The sequence below is a fragment of the Sycon ciliatum genome, chromosome 3 (assembly GCF_964019385.1).
Source record: "Sycon ciliatum chromosome 3, ocSycCili1.1, whole genome shotgun sequence".
Classification (NCBI taxonomy): Eukaryota; Metazoa; Porifera; class Calcarea; order Leucosolenida; family Sycettidae; genus Sycon; species Sycon ciliatum.
The window spans coordinates 25,750,292-25,766,323 of record NC_088645.1 but is presented as its reverse complement, the minus strand read 5'-3'; the positions used below and the strand labels follow the sequence as shown (position 1 = coordinate 25,766,323).

The following is a 16,032-nucleotide window of genomic DNA, read 5'->3' as shown; positions in this document are numbered from 1 at the left end:
GCAGGCACTGAGGAGGTGCGCTGATCCCTACCGCATTCGGCTTCTGAGTGCTTTCCACTGCGTTGGAGGCGCACGCAGGCACGGCAGCAGAAAGAGTTGTTGCACTGGTCCTCGGTGAAATTGCAGCAGGTCTTTCTTCCCAAGAATCAAGATGGGTTGGCGTGCTGGACTGTAGTGTGACTCCCCTCCCAGCGCCGACGGACGGAAGCCCTGGTCGAAAGGGGCACCGGGCATGGACACCTGGGTGCACCAGGGAACATCGTGAGCATGGCGGGCGACCGCGGCTAGTAAAGGACGGCTGCCACAAGTTAGGGTGAGAATTTGAAGGCTGTCTGTCTGCATGCATGGAGACTTGTCACTCTCGTGTTCCAGCAGCAATTTCACACATCCCTCATGCTTCCGATCTTTTGCAATGTCTAGCACTGTTTTCCGTTATTGGTAAGCAGTGCAGTATCCAAGGTGACACCGTCACTGTCATGTGACGCGAAGGACTAAAGGGACAATTTCACACATCCCTCATGCTTCCGATCTTTTGCAATGTCTAGCACTGTTTTCCGTTATTGGTAAGCAGTGCAGTATCCAAGGTGACACCGTCACTGTCATGTGACGCGAAGGACTAAAGGGACAATTTCACACATCCCTCATGCTTCCGATCTTTTGCAATGTCTAGCACTGTTTTCCGTTATTGGTAAGCAGTGCAGTATCCAAGGTGACACCGTCACTGTCATGTGACGCGAAGGACTAAAGGGACAATTTCACACATCCCTCATGCTTCCGATCTTTTGCAATGTCTAGCACTGTTTTCCGTTATTGGTAAGCAGTGCAGTATCCAAGGTGACACCGTCACTGTCATGTGACGCGAAGGACTAAAGGGACCGTCACTTAATTTTTTGCTGACTACCCGCCAAAAAAATCTTTTCGTTTCATGTGTCAGACACGTCCGCGTACGACTCGCTACCTTTCACGTCAAGCAATCTGTTCACGCCACATGGCTGGATAGCGCGTACATGCAAACATGATTGAAGACTTACAAAATTAATTTTTACAAGTCCAGGCGCTCGGCCTAGGCGAGCTGCTACTGACTGTTGTGAGAGTACTGACTCTGTACTCAGTACTGTTTTCCGTTATTGGTAAGCAGTGCAGTATCCAAGGTGACACCGTCATTGTCATGTGACAGCATCACCTTGACAACGCTGGTATGGTTCCTGTAGGCTGCCATGTGAAGCGGACTCCATCCTCCCCGGGGGATCTGCAACTTGGGATTAGCTCCTCGTTCGATTAGTATATTTGCTAATCTGCCATGATCCCGCATTCCACACTACTAGTGCAGTAGTGTGTAGTTCAACCAAGTTTCGTCTCCATCATTAATGTCTACATTATGGATACTGCATATGAAGTGGACGACACTGTAGAGGATTTCATCTCGAAGATGTCCGCCGTGTATGCCGAATCCAGGAAGGAGCATTCCTCCCAGTGAGTGCCGGTACATATGAAATGGACGATACTGCAGAGGATTTCATCTCAAAGATGTCCGCCATGTATGCCGAATCCAAGAAGGAGCATTCCTCCCAGTGAGTGCCGGTACATATGAAATGGACGATACTGCAGAGGATTTCATCTCAAAGATGTCTGCCGTGTATGCCGAATCCAAGAAGGAGCATTCCTCCCAGTGAATGCCGGTACATATGAAATGGACGATAGTGGAGAGGATTTCATCTCAAAGATGTCCGCCATGTATGCCGAATCCAAGGAGGAGCATTACTCCCATTGAATGCCAATGTGGCCTCTCAGTCCTTGATGGTTTCCATTACACTTTACAAGATGTTGAGCATAGCTGCAGCTGTTCAGTTGGACCAGCAGCTTGAAGACTTTCCTTTGTGGATCCATTGAAGACTTTCCTTTGTGGATCCATTGAAGACTTTCCTTTGTGGATCCATTGAAGACTTTCCTTTGTGGATCCATTGAAGACTTTCCTTTGTGGATCCATTGAAGACTTTCCTTTGTGGATCCATTGAAGACTTTCCTTTGTGGATCCATGCCTCGCGTGCAGCATGTACATGTGTACACGTAGGCACTGCGCGAGATGATCGGCTGTACAGAACTCGGACCAGAAGTGACGTCGCTTGTCAAGCAGATAGCTGGCGCTATACACGCCGTCCTCTTCTCCAGGGGATAGAGTTCGACGTGCACTTGGAAGGCAATCGGCGGTTGACGTACGATTCAGCGCCTTGTAATCTACTCGGGCCTCCGCCTCATGGCCACAGAATTCCAAAACCGAACTAAGAAAAAACCTTGAAGAAGACTACTCTCTACCTCTCTTTCTTCCTTTACTTGTCTTTTCTTTAAAAAAAAAACTCTACTTCAGCGGTATGGACACTACGTATGAAATGCTGTAGGCTGTAGGCTACAACCTTCACACCGAGGCTCAACTGGAGTGACAGGAATGCGCGCTAACAGGCTGTGAGTTGTAGCCCGCAGGCATGGTGATCAGGTGACTAGTGTACGGATCGGCACATGACCGCTTTCTCAACCGTGTTCCAGTGTTCTAGCCAGGTCAAAATAGTAGGGGGGCGGGCATGGGAAAAGTTACCCCATGACCCATTTTTTCCATTGTCCAAAATTGTCTTGCCATGCAAAATGTAACATACGGGGTGAACCCCCGACTTCACCCCTCACAAATGTGCCTTGATGAACCCTCTAGTAGTGACTATCGACTGTATTTTCGTTGAATGGCGTGAAAAAAAAACACAAAAATCGGAAAATGAGAAGGGGCGGCACTATTTCACGGGGGGGGGGGGGGGGGGCGCAAATGGAGTAGGGGGCACGGCGCCCCCCTACCCCCCTTTGGCTAGAACCCTGGTGTTCGATTGGGAATAAGAGCTGAACGCTGCATCGCCGTCTTCTCGGACCAAAAACAGTCAACTCGGCATCCGAAAGACTACAACGTATGGGCCAATCGCGGTCATACGTACTTTTATAAGAACGAAATGGCGCTTTTAGTGACATTTTCCATACAAATCCCCGTCTAGTAGGGCGCAGTCAGCCAGTTTTGGTGAAAGTGCGCGAGTACTATTGGGAATAAAGGAGGAAGGAAGCGTCTCAGCTTCATCGGACCAAGACCATTCGACCCAGCACCCTGAAGAGCACGAGTAGTGACATTTTTTCTAGACAATGCTTCCTCGGTTAACCCGTTTGGCTATTTGCAATCCTCAAGTAGTCCAGCATTGCTTGTATGTCAGGGTTTTAGCCAGGTCCAAATAGTGGGGGGGGGGGGGGCGGGCAGGGGAGACGGGTGCTCCGGAACCCATTTTTTCCATTTTCCAAAATTGTCTTGCCCTGCAAAATGCAATGTGTGGGAGCGAATCGCCGACTTCACCCATACGAGTGCGCCTTTATGAACACTCTGTTTGCGACTAGCCACTGCGTTTTCATTGAATTGCCTGAAAAATCGACAAATGAGTGGGGGGGGGGGGGGAAGGGCACATTTTCTCAGGGGTCGCTCGATTAGAGTGAGTGTGGGGGGGGGGGGGTGGCTGCGTCCTCCTAACTTACCCTCCTTTGGCTAGAGCCCTGTATGTTGTGAGGATCTGTGGATTCTACTCAAATTTCTGTCTGCCAGTCCATGTGTTGTCTACCGACTTGTGCGGACCATTGGTGTTTTCTACTCTCTGTGCTGCTGAAATCTGATTCTCCCAGCGGATCGGGTACAGCCACGGATCTGCAGGCGGCGGCATATCAGGCGCTGGCATCGGGATCACCTCGGTCAGTTTGTCTCGTGTGCGCTGGTGTCATCTTGTTCAATGTGTGTCTGGAAAGGAGAAGTGGGAGGGAGGGAGGGAGGGCTATGTGTGCTTGGGCGTGCATGAGTGGATGTGGGTGCTAGCGCGCGCGTGCGTCTTAGGCGGGGTTCAACTGTATGCCGTTTAGCCGTGTACTAGCGGATGGCAATCCAGCCAGATTTCCCCAATCCAGCCAGATTTCCCCAATCCAGCCAGATTTCCCCAATCCAGCCAGATTTCACCAATCCAGCCAGATTTCCCCAAACATAACAGTAGTAAACCCTTCTAATTTTCCGCAAACTCCAACGCAGCCACTTACACATTAAGGAAACTTCACTTCTCAACTCCAAAACGATGGACCAGACCCGAAAATTTGGTGTAATGTAAATCTTAATTTCATTTGAATCGCAGTGAAGAGACCGTTTTGGAGTTGAGAAGTGAAGTTTCCGAACATGGCAGTAAGTTAGTAGGCCAGGTTTAGTTCACTCCTCTCGGGCCAGCCAGTGCTGCAGTCGTGACATCAGTCTGACGGTGATAATGCTGTGTTGATTCGTTCTCTCCTGTGCACCGCTGCAGCAATGCAACCGAAAGGTTTATGAGTGCTGCTCAGCCTCACCCACCGCCTTCAACGCCACGAAAACCGTAAGCATGAAAAGAAAGAAAAAACTTCATGTCAGGGAGTAGTAAAATACCTACTACTCACTGCATTCGACCCCACGGAATACCACGGCATGCCATTTCCACCCCCCCCCAGAGGCCCTCGACACCGGAATGTCCACGGCGCGGTACGGCAGGAGCCACGGAATGAACTCGCACCAAAACTGCCCCTCACGTGAGCAAATCACCATGGGTACTCACGGCACGGCACTCACGGGACCGTAGTGGAAATCGGCCCTTACAGGGTGCCCAAATACAGGGTAGATGTCTGTATTTCGTGACTGAAAAATCTGGGTGCGGCTTATACTCCGGAGAATAATATGGTATTCGTCACCGATTTTTTTGTTGGAAAGCAATTTGGGACACCTCTTTTGGAATCCGATTTTGATCGGCTGAGAAGCAGTTACAGGTCTTGCTCACTCTAGTACAGTATACACATGCATGCAATTTAAGTCAGGATTTCGCAATCCCTCCCCCCCCCCCCCGGGCGTCGGACAGGGATTGCAACCTGAAAGCCGCGATGCCCGTGAGGCTTTCACACAAGACCGCCCGTGCCATACGTTCTAACTTTACCCGGTACGCCTGATCGACAGAATCAGGTTGGCTCACAGGGATAACGTTATTAGCCTGCAAACACAACTGGAAATCGAGAGCGGGTGCACAATATACCGAGTAAGCACCCCCCCCCCCCCCCCCCGGATTTGACCATTGCTCTTGAGCTCCTGCTCGTCGGTTATCTTATTGCCCATAATCTGTAGTTGTGTCCATGCGTGCGTGTTGGTGTGTGTGTGTATGTGTGTGTGCATGTGTGTGTTTGTTTGCCGTGGTTTCTTTCGGCTGTACCTGTATATTTGGATGATACCTGTCAGTGACAACAACAGCGGACTTAACCCACAGGAAACGTAAGGCACTAATGTAGCTAAAATAGAAGAAATCACATGGAAACGAGTTATGAAGCAACCATCCACTATTCATGTGATTTTTTCTATTTTGATTATATTTATTGGCTCAGTAACCGAGTTAAATTTGCACTAATGTAGCACTTGCTATATTTATAGCTATATTTATGTAAGCTGATGATGGAGTACAGATCATTTGCTAGAGAAGAGTATTTATATCTGTCCTTGAAGACAGCGTCCAGGTAAAAAAAAAACGATTTACAGTGCTGCTCGATGAAAGCCGATCAAGTGAGTCAAGTGTGCGCGGTGCACCACACCTTGTAGGGCGGCATGTGAACCAAGTACACTCCAGCCATGCCTTGCTGCTTGTATAGTGTGAGTGCAGTTCTGTGCAAAACGAACTTTGGCTATAAAGAACTAATTCTCCTGTACAATGGTGTTCGTTATATCAGGAGTCGGCTGTGTTCACATCCGCGCTCAGCCTGTATGATTGATGCTCTGCCACTGTGCACTGTGTATTGTCGATTGTGTTTTGTGCCTGCCTGTTTCAGCTACTCTCACCTGAGCCGCTGCGGCTCGAATGCCGACGGCGTTTCCGTGAGTGGCTACTTGACAGCGCGCACGTAAGTACAATGTCTGTTCAGCGTACGCTGTAGAGATCGCCTGTCCGTGTCTTCACTGTCCAGGCCGGCTTGTCCGTACAACAGAACTGCGTTCGCAGTGCCATGTCAGCTACTGGTATGATCATCACCGTGTCATGGTGTATTGCCTACAGATCATACAGACGTGTAGTAGCCTATCCTGCTGCTTCTGCTTTGGCCGGAGCTTGGTCAGGACACTTTTTTTTAATAGCCAACAATGAATTGATTGCAAACAGGAGATGCAAAATCATCGTATGAATAGTATGATTGTGCCTTTGTGCTACATTTTGCTGGACCAGTTTCAGCTGCAGTATGCGCTGGAGTTAGGCCTAATGGCTGTGCACCATGCATGTGGCAAGCCAAAGAGTAACGACACTGGCCGGTGGATATGATATAATTATGTGCAGCACTTTACAAGCACATCGAACTGATAGCCGTGCGAAAGATATCCAAATTGTTAGGTGTGCACGGACGCTTCAGATCCCCATGAGTGCCGCAGTGTCTTGTATAATAGCCTGCCTTGTATAGCAGCCTGTTTTGAATACAAGCTTGATACTCAAGATGCACTGGCGGCACATACGCCTGGTTTTCGTGTTGACATACACATACATAGAATGCCTAGTTTGAATAGAAGCCTAGCCCTGATATTGGCCTCTACAGCAATAAGCCTAGCCTTTATACGTGACATCAGGGGTGCATTCATGGTTCATGTTTTGGACATGCTGTTCTTGTCACGACCAGACCGGAGAACAATGCGGCTGCCCCTCCAGTAGAAGCTTACGGAAGTCTTCACCTGCCAGCAGTGTATGACGCACTGCAAGACATGAACCAGAACAAGTCCGTATCAGAGTATGTCACCAGCCTGTGTGCTTTTGATTTGCATGTATCCGCCCATCTAGAGTTGAACTTGTCTTTGTGTAGATGACAGTGCCGCATGCTCATGTGTGTATGTATGTAGGGTGTAGAGTGTACGTATACCAGAGAAAGAGGGAGGGAGGGAGAGACAGAGACAGAGAGACAGAGACAGAGAGAGAGAGAGACACACACACACACACACACACACACACACACACACACACACACACACACACACACACACACACACACACACACACACACACACACACACACACACACAGGCGGATTAGGAAAAATTGCGAGAGCTTGATACAAGCAAAGATCTTCCTTCGGTGTTGCTCACTTTGTGTTCACACTGCAGCTCCCCCTACAGCCTGTATGGCGAAGTGAACGATGGCGTTCGTACCCCGTCTCGTGGTGCTTCACCAAGCGTTGGAGCCATGGCAATGGCAGCAGCGGTGCCAGCCCAGACAGCAGGACGCTGCACTCCCAACAGGTGTGTATAGGATGGCGTACAATTTATCTATCATCAAAAGGATGCATCCAGTGTGCCCAGAGGGCATTTTTTTAGGTGTTAGGTGTGCACGGACGCTTCAGATCCCCATGAGTGCCGCAGTGTCTTGTATAATAGCCTGCCTTGTATAGCAGCCTGTTTTGAATACAAGCTTGATACTCAAGATGCACTGGCGGCACATACGCCTGGTTTTCGTGTTGACATACACATACATAGAATGCCTAGTTTGAATAGAAGCCTAGCCCTGATATTGGCCTCTACAGCAATAAGCCTAGCCTTTATACGTGACATCAGGGGCGCATTCATGGTTCATGTTTTGGACATGCTGTTCTTGTCACGACCAGACCGGAGAACAATGCGGCTGCCCCTCCAGCAGAAGCTTACGGAAGTCTTCACCTGCCAGCAGTGTATGACGCACTGCAAGACATGAACCAGAACAAGTCCGTATCAGAGTATGTCACCAGCCTGTGTGCTTTTGATTTGCATGTATCCGCCCATCTAGAGTTGAACTTGTCTTTGTGTAGATGACAGTGCCGCATGCTCATGTGTGTATGTATGTAGGGTGTAGAGTGTACGTATACCAGAGAAAGAGGGAGGGAGGGAGAGACAGAGAGACAGAGAGACAGAGAGAGAGAGACACACACATACACACACACACACACACACACACACACACACACACACACACACACACACACACACACACACACACACACACACACACACACAGGCGAATAGAGCTATGAAGCCGAGACCTCTGGTCGGCGGAGCTTAATGGGCCCCACCACCACACTCCATCATTCACCCCAGTGTCTGGAGATATGTGGATTTTGTAGAAAAAAGAAAAAAATAACAGGGTTCGCACCACTCCTTGAATTCCTTGAAAGTCCTTGAATGTCAAAGCCGGATTTGAAAGTGCTTGAATATCCTTGAATTTTCGTGTGGGTGCTTGAATTTTTGAAAAAAGTGTGTTTTTCCTTGAATTTGGGTTTGAATGCGGTAGATCTACTCACGTTCATGTAGTAGGTCTACGCGCACTGCTGGGTACCCGTAACCGGTACCGTAGTCCGTAGATCTAGTACCAAGAGTGGATCCACTCTTGGTAGTACTGAGTAGCAGCTAGTACATGTGCAGAGAACGTGTGTCGCAACGGCGAACTAAACCAACTTTTCGCTACAAAAGTGGGAGTCGAGTCGGACTTTGACCGTCGATCATCGCCACTTTCTTCTTCATCATTTCATTCTCGGAGGACTTTGTGGGGCGCATGGTTTTGCCTGTCATAATAGTAAGTAGTGCCGTAGTGAAGCATTTTGCAATCATGCCAGGTGGCAAGTGTGTTTTTCAGGAGCAATGGCTACAGAAGACCGAGTTTCGTAGATGGTTGGCGTCTGTCCCCGGCAACAAGCGACAAGCCAAATGCACTCTTTGCAAAAAGGTGGTCGATATTGCCGCGATGGGCGAGTCAGCCCTTCGAAGCCACGCGAAAGGCGGCAAGCACAAAGACCTGGCGGAGCAGAACGTGGTCTCCGTGAACCAGTTCTTCGTTTCCACCCAGCCGTCTCCGTCAGACTCAGCAACGATAGCAGCATCTGTTCCAGTCGCCACGTCGACATCGTCGGCTAGTAGTACATGTAGTACTACTGCGGGACCTGCAATAACATGTAGTGCCACCGAATCTGCTGCTGCGTCGACACTCGGAGTGACCCGGAATGATTGCCTCCAAGCGGAGATTCTTTGGATATTGAAAGTAGTGACATGCCACTACTCGTACCGTTCCAGCGTGGGAGTTTCAAAACTGTTCTGCAGGATGTTTCCGGACAGCGACATAGCGAAAAGCTTTGCCTGCAGCGAGCGCAAGTGCGGAAATAAGGACTAGTTATTTTGGATCCAGATTCCTGTATTTTATGAATATTGTTGATAGATACGTTAACGCTGCTCGATTGGGTAATAATTATGAGTCAAGTTTTTGTCTCCCGGACCTTGGGTGTCCTTGAACTTTGCAACATGAGAGTGGCCAACCAACGGTTAGCCCACCAACTAATGTCCTTGAATGTCCTTGAAAAAATGGGGTTTGGGGCCCTTGAAAACCCTTGAATAATATTTTCATGACTTGGTGCGAACCCTGAATAAGGAAAAGTTGCGAGAGCTTGATACAAGCAAAGATCTTCCTTCGGTGTTGCTCACTTTGTGTTCACTCTGCAGCTCCCCGTACAGCCTGTATGGCGAAGTGAACGATGGCGTTCGTACCCCGTCTCGTGGTGCTTCACCAAGCGTTGGAGCCATGGCAATGGCAGCAGCGGTGCCAGCCCAGACAGCAGGACGCCGCACTCCCAACAGGTGTGTATAGGATGGCGTACAATTTATCTATCATCAAAAGGATGCATCCAGTGTGCCCAGAGGGCTCCGGGTACGTGGCTCGCACATCTGTGATGTGCGAGCCATGTACCACCGGCGGCAACCTCATATCCGCTATTTTGACTATTTAGTACATTTGACGGCCATTTGCTGGTGTAATGACCAGACTACCCTGACTAAACACGAGCTATCCGCCTGGGTTCGGATGCATCCAATGTGCGAAGAGGGCTCGGATGCCACAGACGCAGTTCGGACGCATCACAAATGTTCTGTGTCGTTTTAAGGCTATTGTGTCACCAGGGACAAGATATTTAAACAGAGTGGGCCCTTTTCTGGTATGCGTCTCTTCTAGCTGTGTACTAGACTGTCTAGATGCCGTTCACCCTCTCTCTCTCTCTCTCTCTCTCTCTCTCTCTCTCTCTCTCTCTCTCTCTCTCTCTCTCTCTCTCTCTCTCTCTCTCTATCTCTCTCTCTCTCTCTCTCTATCTATCTATCTCTCTCTCTATCTCTCTCTCTCTCTCTCTCTCTCTCTCTCTTTCTTTCTTTCTCATTATGCCCAGGTATGGTGACAATACGGCTGGCCCTGCATTGCAACCTTACGGAAGTCTACAACAGCCAGAGAGGTATAGCGCACTGCAGGAGAGGTATGTAACACATTTCATGTTCTCTATGCATACAGAACTGCCGGGTGCTGGCAGACTCTGAACAACTTGACAGCTCTGCCTTTCTACACTTATGACGACGGCTTTTCTTTCACAACATGATAGTGGCATGCAATTCTGTGGATCTACACTTGCTAGTTGCTCGTTGTTAACTATGGGTAGAGGTGACTGATGGCTGGTTGGCTGGCTGGCTGGCTGGTCGGCTGGCACCCGGTTGTGTCTAGTCTTGTCCAGATGTGCCCTATGTCCTGGGTTCGGGTTGTGAGAATGTGTCACGTGATGAGCCACAGTGATCACGATTACTCTTTGTGAGCCACAGTGATCATGACTACTACACTGCAATGTCACTGATCTGCTTGCTTAGCTTCTTGGGCCAAGCTCTGCACTGACAGTAACAAAAATTTCAGGCACTGCTTCTCTGTCTGTATGAGTCAACAGTGCCGCTTTTCCTGTGTCTTGTTTCTTCAGAAGCGGAGTTCCTTCATTGCGTGAACAGCCACCAACACCACAAGCCAGCAGTCGAGCGGCGTCAGTGTGAGTTGGCCGGGAAGAGAAGGTGTTGTTGTTGACCTCCCACGCTAACTAGCATTTGTGCGTGCGTGTATATCTATCTGTCTGCTTGACTGTCTGTCTGTCTTTCTGTGTTCATTTTTCTCTATGGTGCTTTTGCTTATCTTTGTCCATTTTAGGAAACATCCAGACGCCGCCATGGCCGAGTAAGTTATAAATCATTATTCTCACGATGGCTAACCTCAGGCTGCTATGGATGTTGTCGTCGTCGTCGATGTTGTTGTTGTTGTTGCTGCTGCTGCTGTACTCCTTTATTTCGATTCACTCACTGCAATACTTCTATGGCTGTGCTATGACAGGGCTCAGGTATTGTGATAGCAGTGGTTCAGTTTCCTCTCCTCCCCCCCCCCCCTCCCCCCCCCCCTCCTTTTTTAGTGCACCCACCTTCGAATGCTTTTCATCCCCTCTTTGACTTGAGTATTTGTTGTATCTTGGCACTGAAAAGGACACACTGGTAGTCTCGGAGATATGGTACCAAATCGTTGCTACAATGAAACGAGTCTTGTATCACTATGTGACGGAAAGAGTGCGAAATACAACTCACATCGGAGCAGCTGACAAATTGAGAGGTGTACACCGTTCAATACGAGGTTTTCGGCAGCGTTTTTACGAGCCCTCAGCCCTAGAAAACGATCAAGTATTTAACTTGTGCTCGTCTCGTACCCGTATTTTCATATGGAGCTGTTGAATGATCTCTTCTGGATCCTAGCCTTTAGTGCTATGCACAATTTCACTTCTGCCATATGATGAGCAAGCACGTTGATGTGATCGACAGTGTCAATATTAGTTTGCATCTTAAAAGTCTGCATGTCTCAGCCCCACGACAGATAGGAAGTAGTTCTGCTTCTGCGATGAGCAACGTGATACGGAATCACGGCCATTCCGTGCCCGGAATGCAAAACACAAAGGAAAAGTAGACAATTATATGTTTGCTACAGTTGATATTTACTGCGACTAGCGTGGTAGGTTTTGGACGTGACTAAAACGGTAACTGGTCGAAACATGGATGAACAAGAAGACGGAAAAGACACAAATCATGCATGTTCATATTACACGTGCACGCGAGACAGGCGACAGTTAGGTGAATGCCATCACATAAGAACACAGCACATTGTTTTACAAGAAACGAGTGATGCACGCCGGTGTCCATGCCTGGCATTTCATATGGCTCCACACTTGCAGTGCTGGGCTGTGGGCATTGCGGCCATAGCATTGCAACGTACTGTGGTTTTTGCATCTCGTTTCGTGAAAACCCGTGACATTTTGAGGAAAAGCTGATCGTTCGACACATTCACAAACGTGACATTGTGCACTTCGATTACTGGAGCTCGCGTCTTCTGCTCTTTCCGCCTTCTGTTCTCTGCCATCAGAGCTCTACAGTTTGAGGAGTATGAGTGCTACGGACCAGCACCTGTTCCCTTGCATGATGCTGGAGAAGCTGCAGCTGAAAGATTCATGCATATTCCGTGAGTTGCATTCTTCATTTGAATTCGCAAGTACACACAGTACGAAGTAGTGGTAGCGACTTCGGCGATGGTTTCATAGCAAAGGTGTTTGCTCCCCACACCGGAGCTCGCGCTTTTGTCGAAAGCTCAATGGACTGCTCGCGTCCTCTGGATGGCTGAGTCGTGAGTCAGTCAAGTGTCAAGTCGAGTCCGGGGGAAAAGCGTGAGCTCCGGTGTGGAGAGCAGGCACCTTTCCTACAGTACTGTCGGGCACTGAAGAACGGAGAGCGTCGGAGAGCTGCCACGCTAGACTTTCATCAAGCACAGCATATCAATGTATACAGTATACGCGGTGACTTAACTGCACACAGACTAGTGCATGAAAATATGAACGGTCTAGGCTAGGAGGCTGACCCCCCCCAGTTCTTCGGCGGCCAACAATACTGTAATTATACCTAGGCTGAAGTAATTTTTCTTTTCGAGTTGAAAGTAAACGTCACTCGAACTAAAATTATCTGAAAACGAAAGCCACAAAGGACAAGGAAATCTGGAAGGAACTTGAAACATACAAATGCGCGTGTGAATGAGTAGTAAAATATCGGTAGTTTACTACTCCCTCCCACAAGTAGTGAGTTTAGGAAGAAGGAGAGAGAGAGAGGCGTATGCTGTATGCACTGTGCCACCGACCCACAAGCTATTAAATGAGTACTAGCAATTGTAGTAGCAAAGTTACAGCGAGAGAAATCCAGGAGCTAAAGTAACAATGGCACAACGCCGAGAGTGACTCACATCGAGTACTGCCGGTAAGCTCACACATTTTCGGTGTACTTTTATTTTCGGTACTTTCGGTGCATCTGTTTCATACCTAAAATTTCAATAAACCAAACAAACACTAAAAGACATAATCCAATAGGGAATTGGTTCGCTGCACCTAAAATTTCTGTTCACCTCTAACCAGGCCTTTTGCTCTCATACCGAAAATTTTGAGCACCGGAAATTTCTGAAATTGGAGTATATTTATTTTATTTATTTATTTACTGTCTGCACTTCATGGCACATAATGAAAATAGCCAATACAAAGAAGTGAGGAATATCTGTGGAGGGATAAAATCTGCGAATTAATGGACCAATAAAATGAGTTCTTCGCTGAGTATAATGCAGCCATACCTTGCTTATCCGAATATGTTGCTTATCCAATTATTTGCACGTTGACTGTCCGACCTCGATTGTCCAAACAATCAAGCTGACGCCCTGTGCATGTGTACGTGTGTGTACGTGTGTGTTGTTCCATAGTGGTCACATCAGCCCCAACCAGGCGCAGAATCTCCGCGGCATGGCACCTAATCCAGCGTGAGTTTGCGTGTGTGTACGTGTACGTGTGCGCGCGTGTGTGGTGTGTGTGTGGTGTGTGTGTGTGCGTACGTGTGCGTCTAGACTCTAGTGGGTTCGCTGCCGGTCCCCACTGATGTGTTGCACTGGCTTTGGGCCAGGCAATGCAGTAACGTTAGCTGGGCAGACTGTGATCATCTGGGCTGATGAACGAACATTTCATTCTAACGATTTAACGAATTTAAAAAATCCGTTAACATTTGAAGTCGTTATGTACTAAACGATATGTACATGTACAGTCGTTTGCCAGTTTTGAGACAGAATTCGTTAGAATTGCACCTCGTTAACCCACAAAAGCCCGGAGATCGTTAACTTTTGAAAATATCTGGTCTTCCAGTAGCTGGTCAGACGGTGATCATCTGGGTTGATCGTTACCCGTGTGAGCACAGCCAATGCTGAGTCTGTTACAAGTTTTGCACAACACAACCAACTCCCAAGTCTGCAGCCTTTTTGTGTTGTTGTAAACAGCATATTACAGGGTACCTCACTTCAAACTCTCCAACTACGGTCTCTTCGCTGCATAAGTTCACTTCACTTCCAAAAAAATAAATAATATTAGATATAAAGGGAATGGTGCATTCCATTTATATCTAATGTACCTCCATCACCTTTGCCCCCTTCTCCCCTTCTCCGTATATATCCTAGTGATTGTTAGTCTTGGTCATATGCTGTCTGATGAACCCGGGTCTTCCGCATGACAGGCGGAGATACTTACCACTATACTTTATTTATTTTTTATTTGAAACTCGGATGTTGAGCCATAAATAAATGTGGAAAGGAAAAGGACATATGGATACGAGTTAAGACTGTATATAGTATCCAGTTACAGTGATGGAGAGTTACTCTTAACTCGTATCCCTATGTCCTTTTCCTTTCCATATTTTTTATATTTTATTTTTTACACTACACTACCGAGGATTGACTGGGTGCTATGCTTTCTAACACTCCTGTTGTTCCACACAGCACATCTTTATGTATAATAATAATAACAAGAGTACATAACCCCCCAGAGTGTGCAATGCCTGATCCAGCTCTGCATAGGGTCTTGGTCGAGCGTAATCGGATCTTCTGATGTCATGCGTACACTCCACACCAGCGCAGGGCCGGTCTTGAGGCAGGGCACCGTTGTTTTTGATCCAAGAGTACCCACGCCTCCCCGGGTTCCCTCAGATGTGTACGGTATTATGACGCAAAGATCCGATTACGCTCGACCATGACCCTATGCAGAGCTGAATCAGGCAATGCACACTCTGAGGGGTTATGTGCTCTTGATAATAACCGAGCCAGTCGTGGATACGTAGAAAAGATAGCGATTGCGATTATGTGATTGAGAACAAGAACAACTATCTAACGTATTCCAGCCCAAATTCAAACGTGAAGGAAAGCGGAGATTTACAATGTGTTCTCCTGGCCGGAAGTTGAACCTCAGCCAATGGCCCCTTTACGTGAAGAGTGGCAGCATAGTACAATGTAGGTCAAACATACGTATACAGAGCGACAAGTCGGCAAGTCACATGCATTCATGGTGGCATGTCGCATGTGCAAAGAGAGACTGGCAAACCAGGTGACACGTCTCCAGTAAAGATCAGCCACGTCATGTGACCAAGGGGTATCCCCTACACTCCATAAGAAGATCAGTGGTGGTGAGTAGGTGTACTTCAGTGCTGCACAGTGAAGATCAGCCACGTCATGTGACCCAGGGGTATCCCCTACACTCCATAAGAAGATCAGTGGTGGTGAGTAGGTGTACTTCAGTGCTGCACAGTAAAGATCAGCCATGTCATGTGACCAAGGGGTATCCCCTACACTCCATAAGAAGATCAGTGGTGGTGAGTAGGTGTACTTCAGTGCTGCACAGTAAAGATCAGCCACGTCATGTGACCAAGGGGTATCCCCCTACACTCCATAAGAAGATCGGTGGAGGTGAATAGGTGTACTTCAGTGCTGCACAGTAAAGATCAGCCACGTCATGTGACCAAGGGGTATCCCATACACTCCGTAAGAAGATCTGTGTCGGTGGCGGTGGTGGTGAACATAACTGTACTTCAGTGCTGCCCAGTAAAGCAGGCGAACAAACAAACCAATTCCTAAATATCTACATGACCGGTTCTTGCACAGACTTTGACTCTGTGATCAGAGGTGATGCGCACACCATGTCGTGTTTGACTGCTTGATCAGAGGTGATGTATTTGACTGCTTGATCAGAGGTGATGTCGCGCTTGACTGCTTGATCAGAGGTGATGTCGTATTTGACTGCTTGATC

General features: G+C 48.1%; 1 protein-coding gene across 15 annotated transcripts in view; it reads left to right on the top strand.

Annotated features, from left to right (window-relative positions):
- The window catches only part of LOC135811911 (AT-rich interactive domain-containing protein 1A-like), a 67,832-nt gene that overhangs the window by 49,658 nt on the left and 2,142 nt on the right, over positions 1 to 16,032 (top strand). For 4 of the 15 annotated variants that reach the window (XM_065325169.1, XM_065325170.1, XM_065325161.1 and 1 more), the window contains 13 exons: positions 3,697 to 3,762; positions 4,356 to 4,421; positions 5,306 to 5,338; positions 5,887 to 5,958; positions 6,718 to 6,825; positions 7,196 to 7,330; positions 7,693 to 7,800; positions 9,551 to 9,685; positions 10,264 to 10,347; positions 10,834 to 10,899; positions 11,055 to 11,081; positions 12,306 to 12,401; positions 13,674 to 13,730. In XM_065325169.1, the coding sequence (XP_065181241.1) occupies positions 3,697 to 3,762; positions 4,356 to 4,421; positions 5,306 to 5,338; positions 5,887 to 5,958; positions 6,718 to 6,825; positions 7,196 to 7,330; positions 7,693 to 7,800; positions 9,551 to 9,685; positions 10,264 to 10,347; positions 10,834 to 10,899; positions 11,055 to 11,081; positions 12,306 to 12,401; positions 13,674 to 13,730 (1,053 nt within the window). The remainder of the gene's footprint in view (positions 1 to 3,696; positions 3,763 to 4,355; positions 4,422 to 5,305; positions 5,339 to 5,886; positions 5,959 to 6,717; positions 6,826 to 7,195; positions 7,331 to 7,692; positions 7,801 to 9,550; positions 9,686 to 10,263; positions 10,348 to 10,833; positions 10,900 to 11,054; positions 11,082 to 12,305; positions 12,402 to 13,673; positions 13,731 to 16,032) is intronic. The other 11 variants (XM_065325167.1, XM_065325168.1, XM_065325166.1 and 8 more) reach the window with 10 other exon arrangements.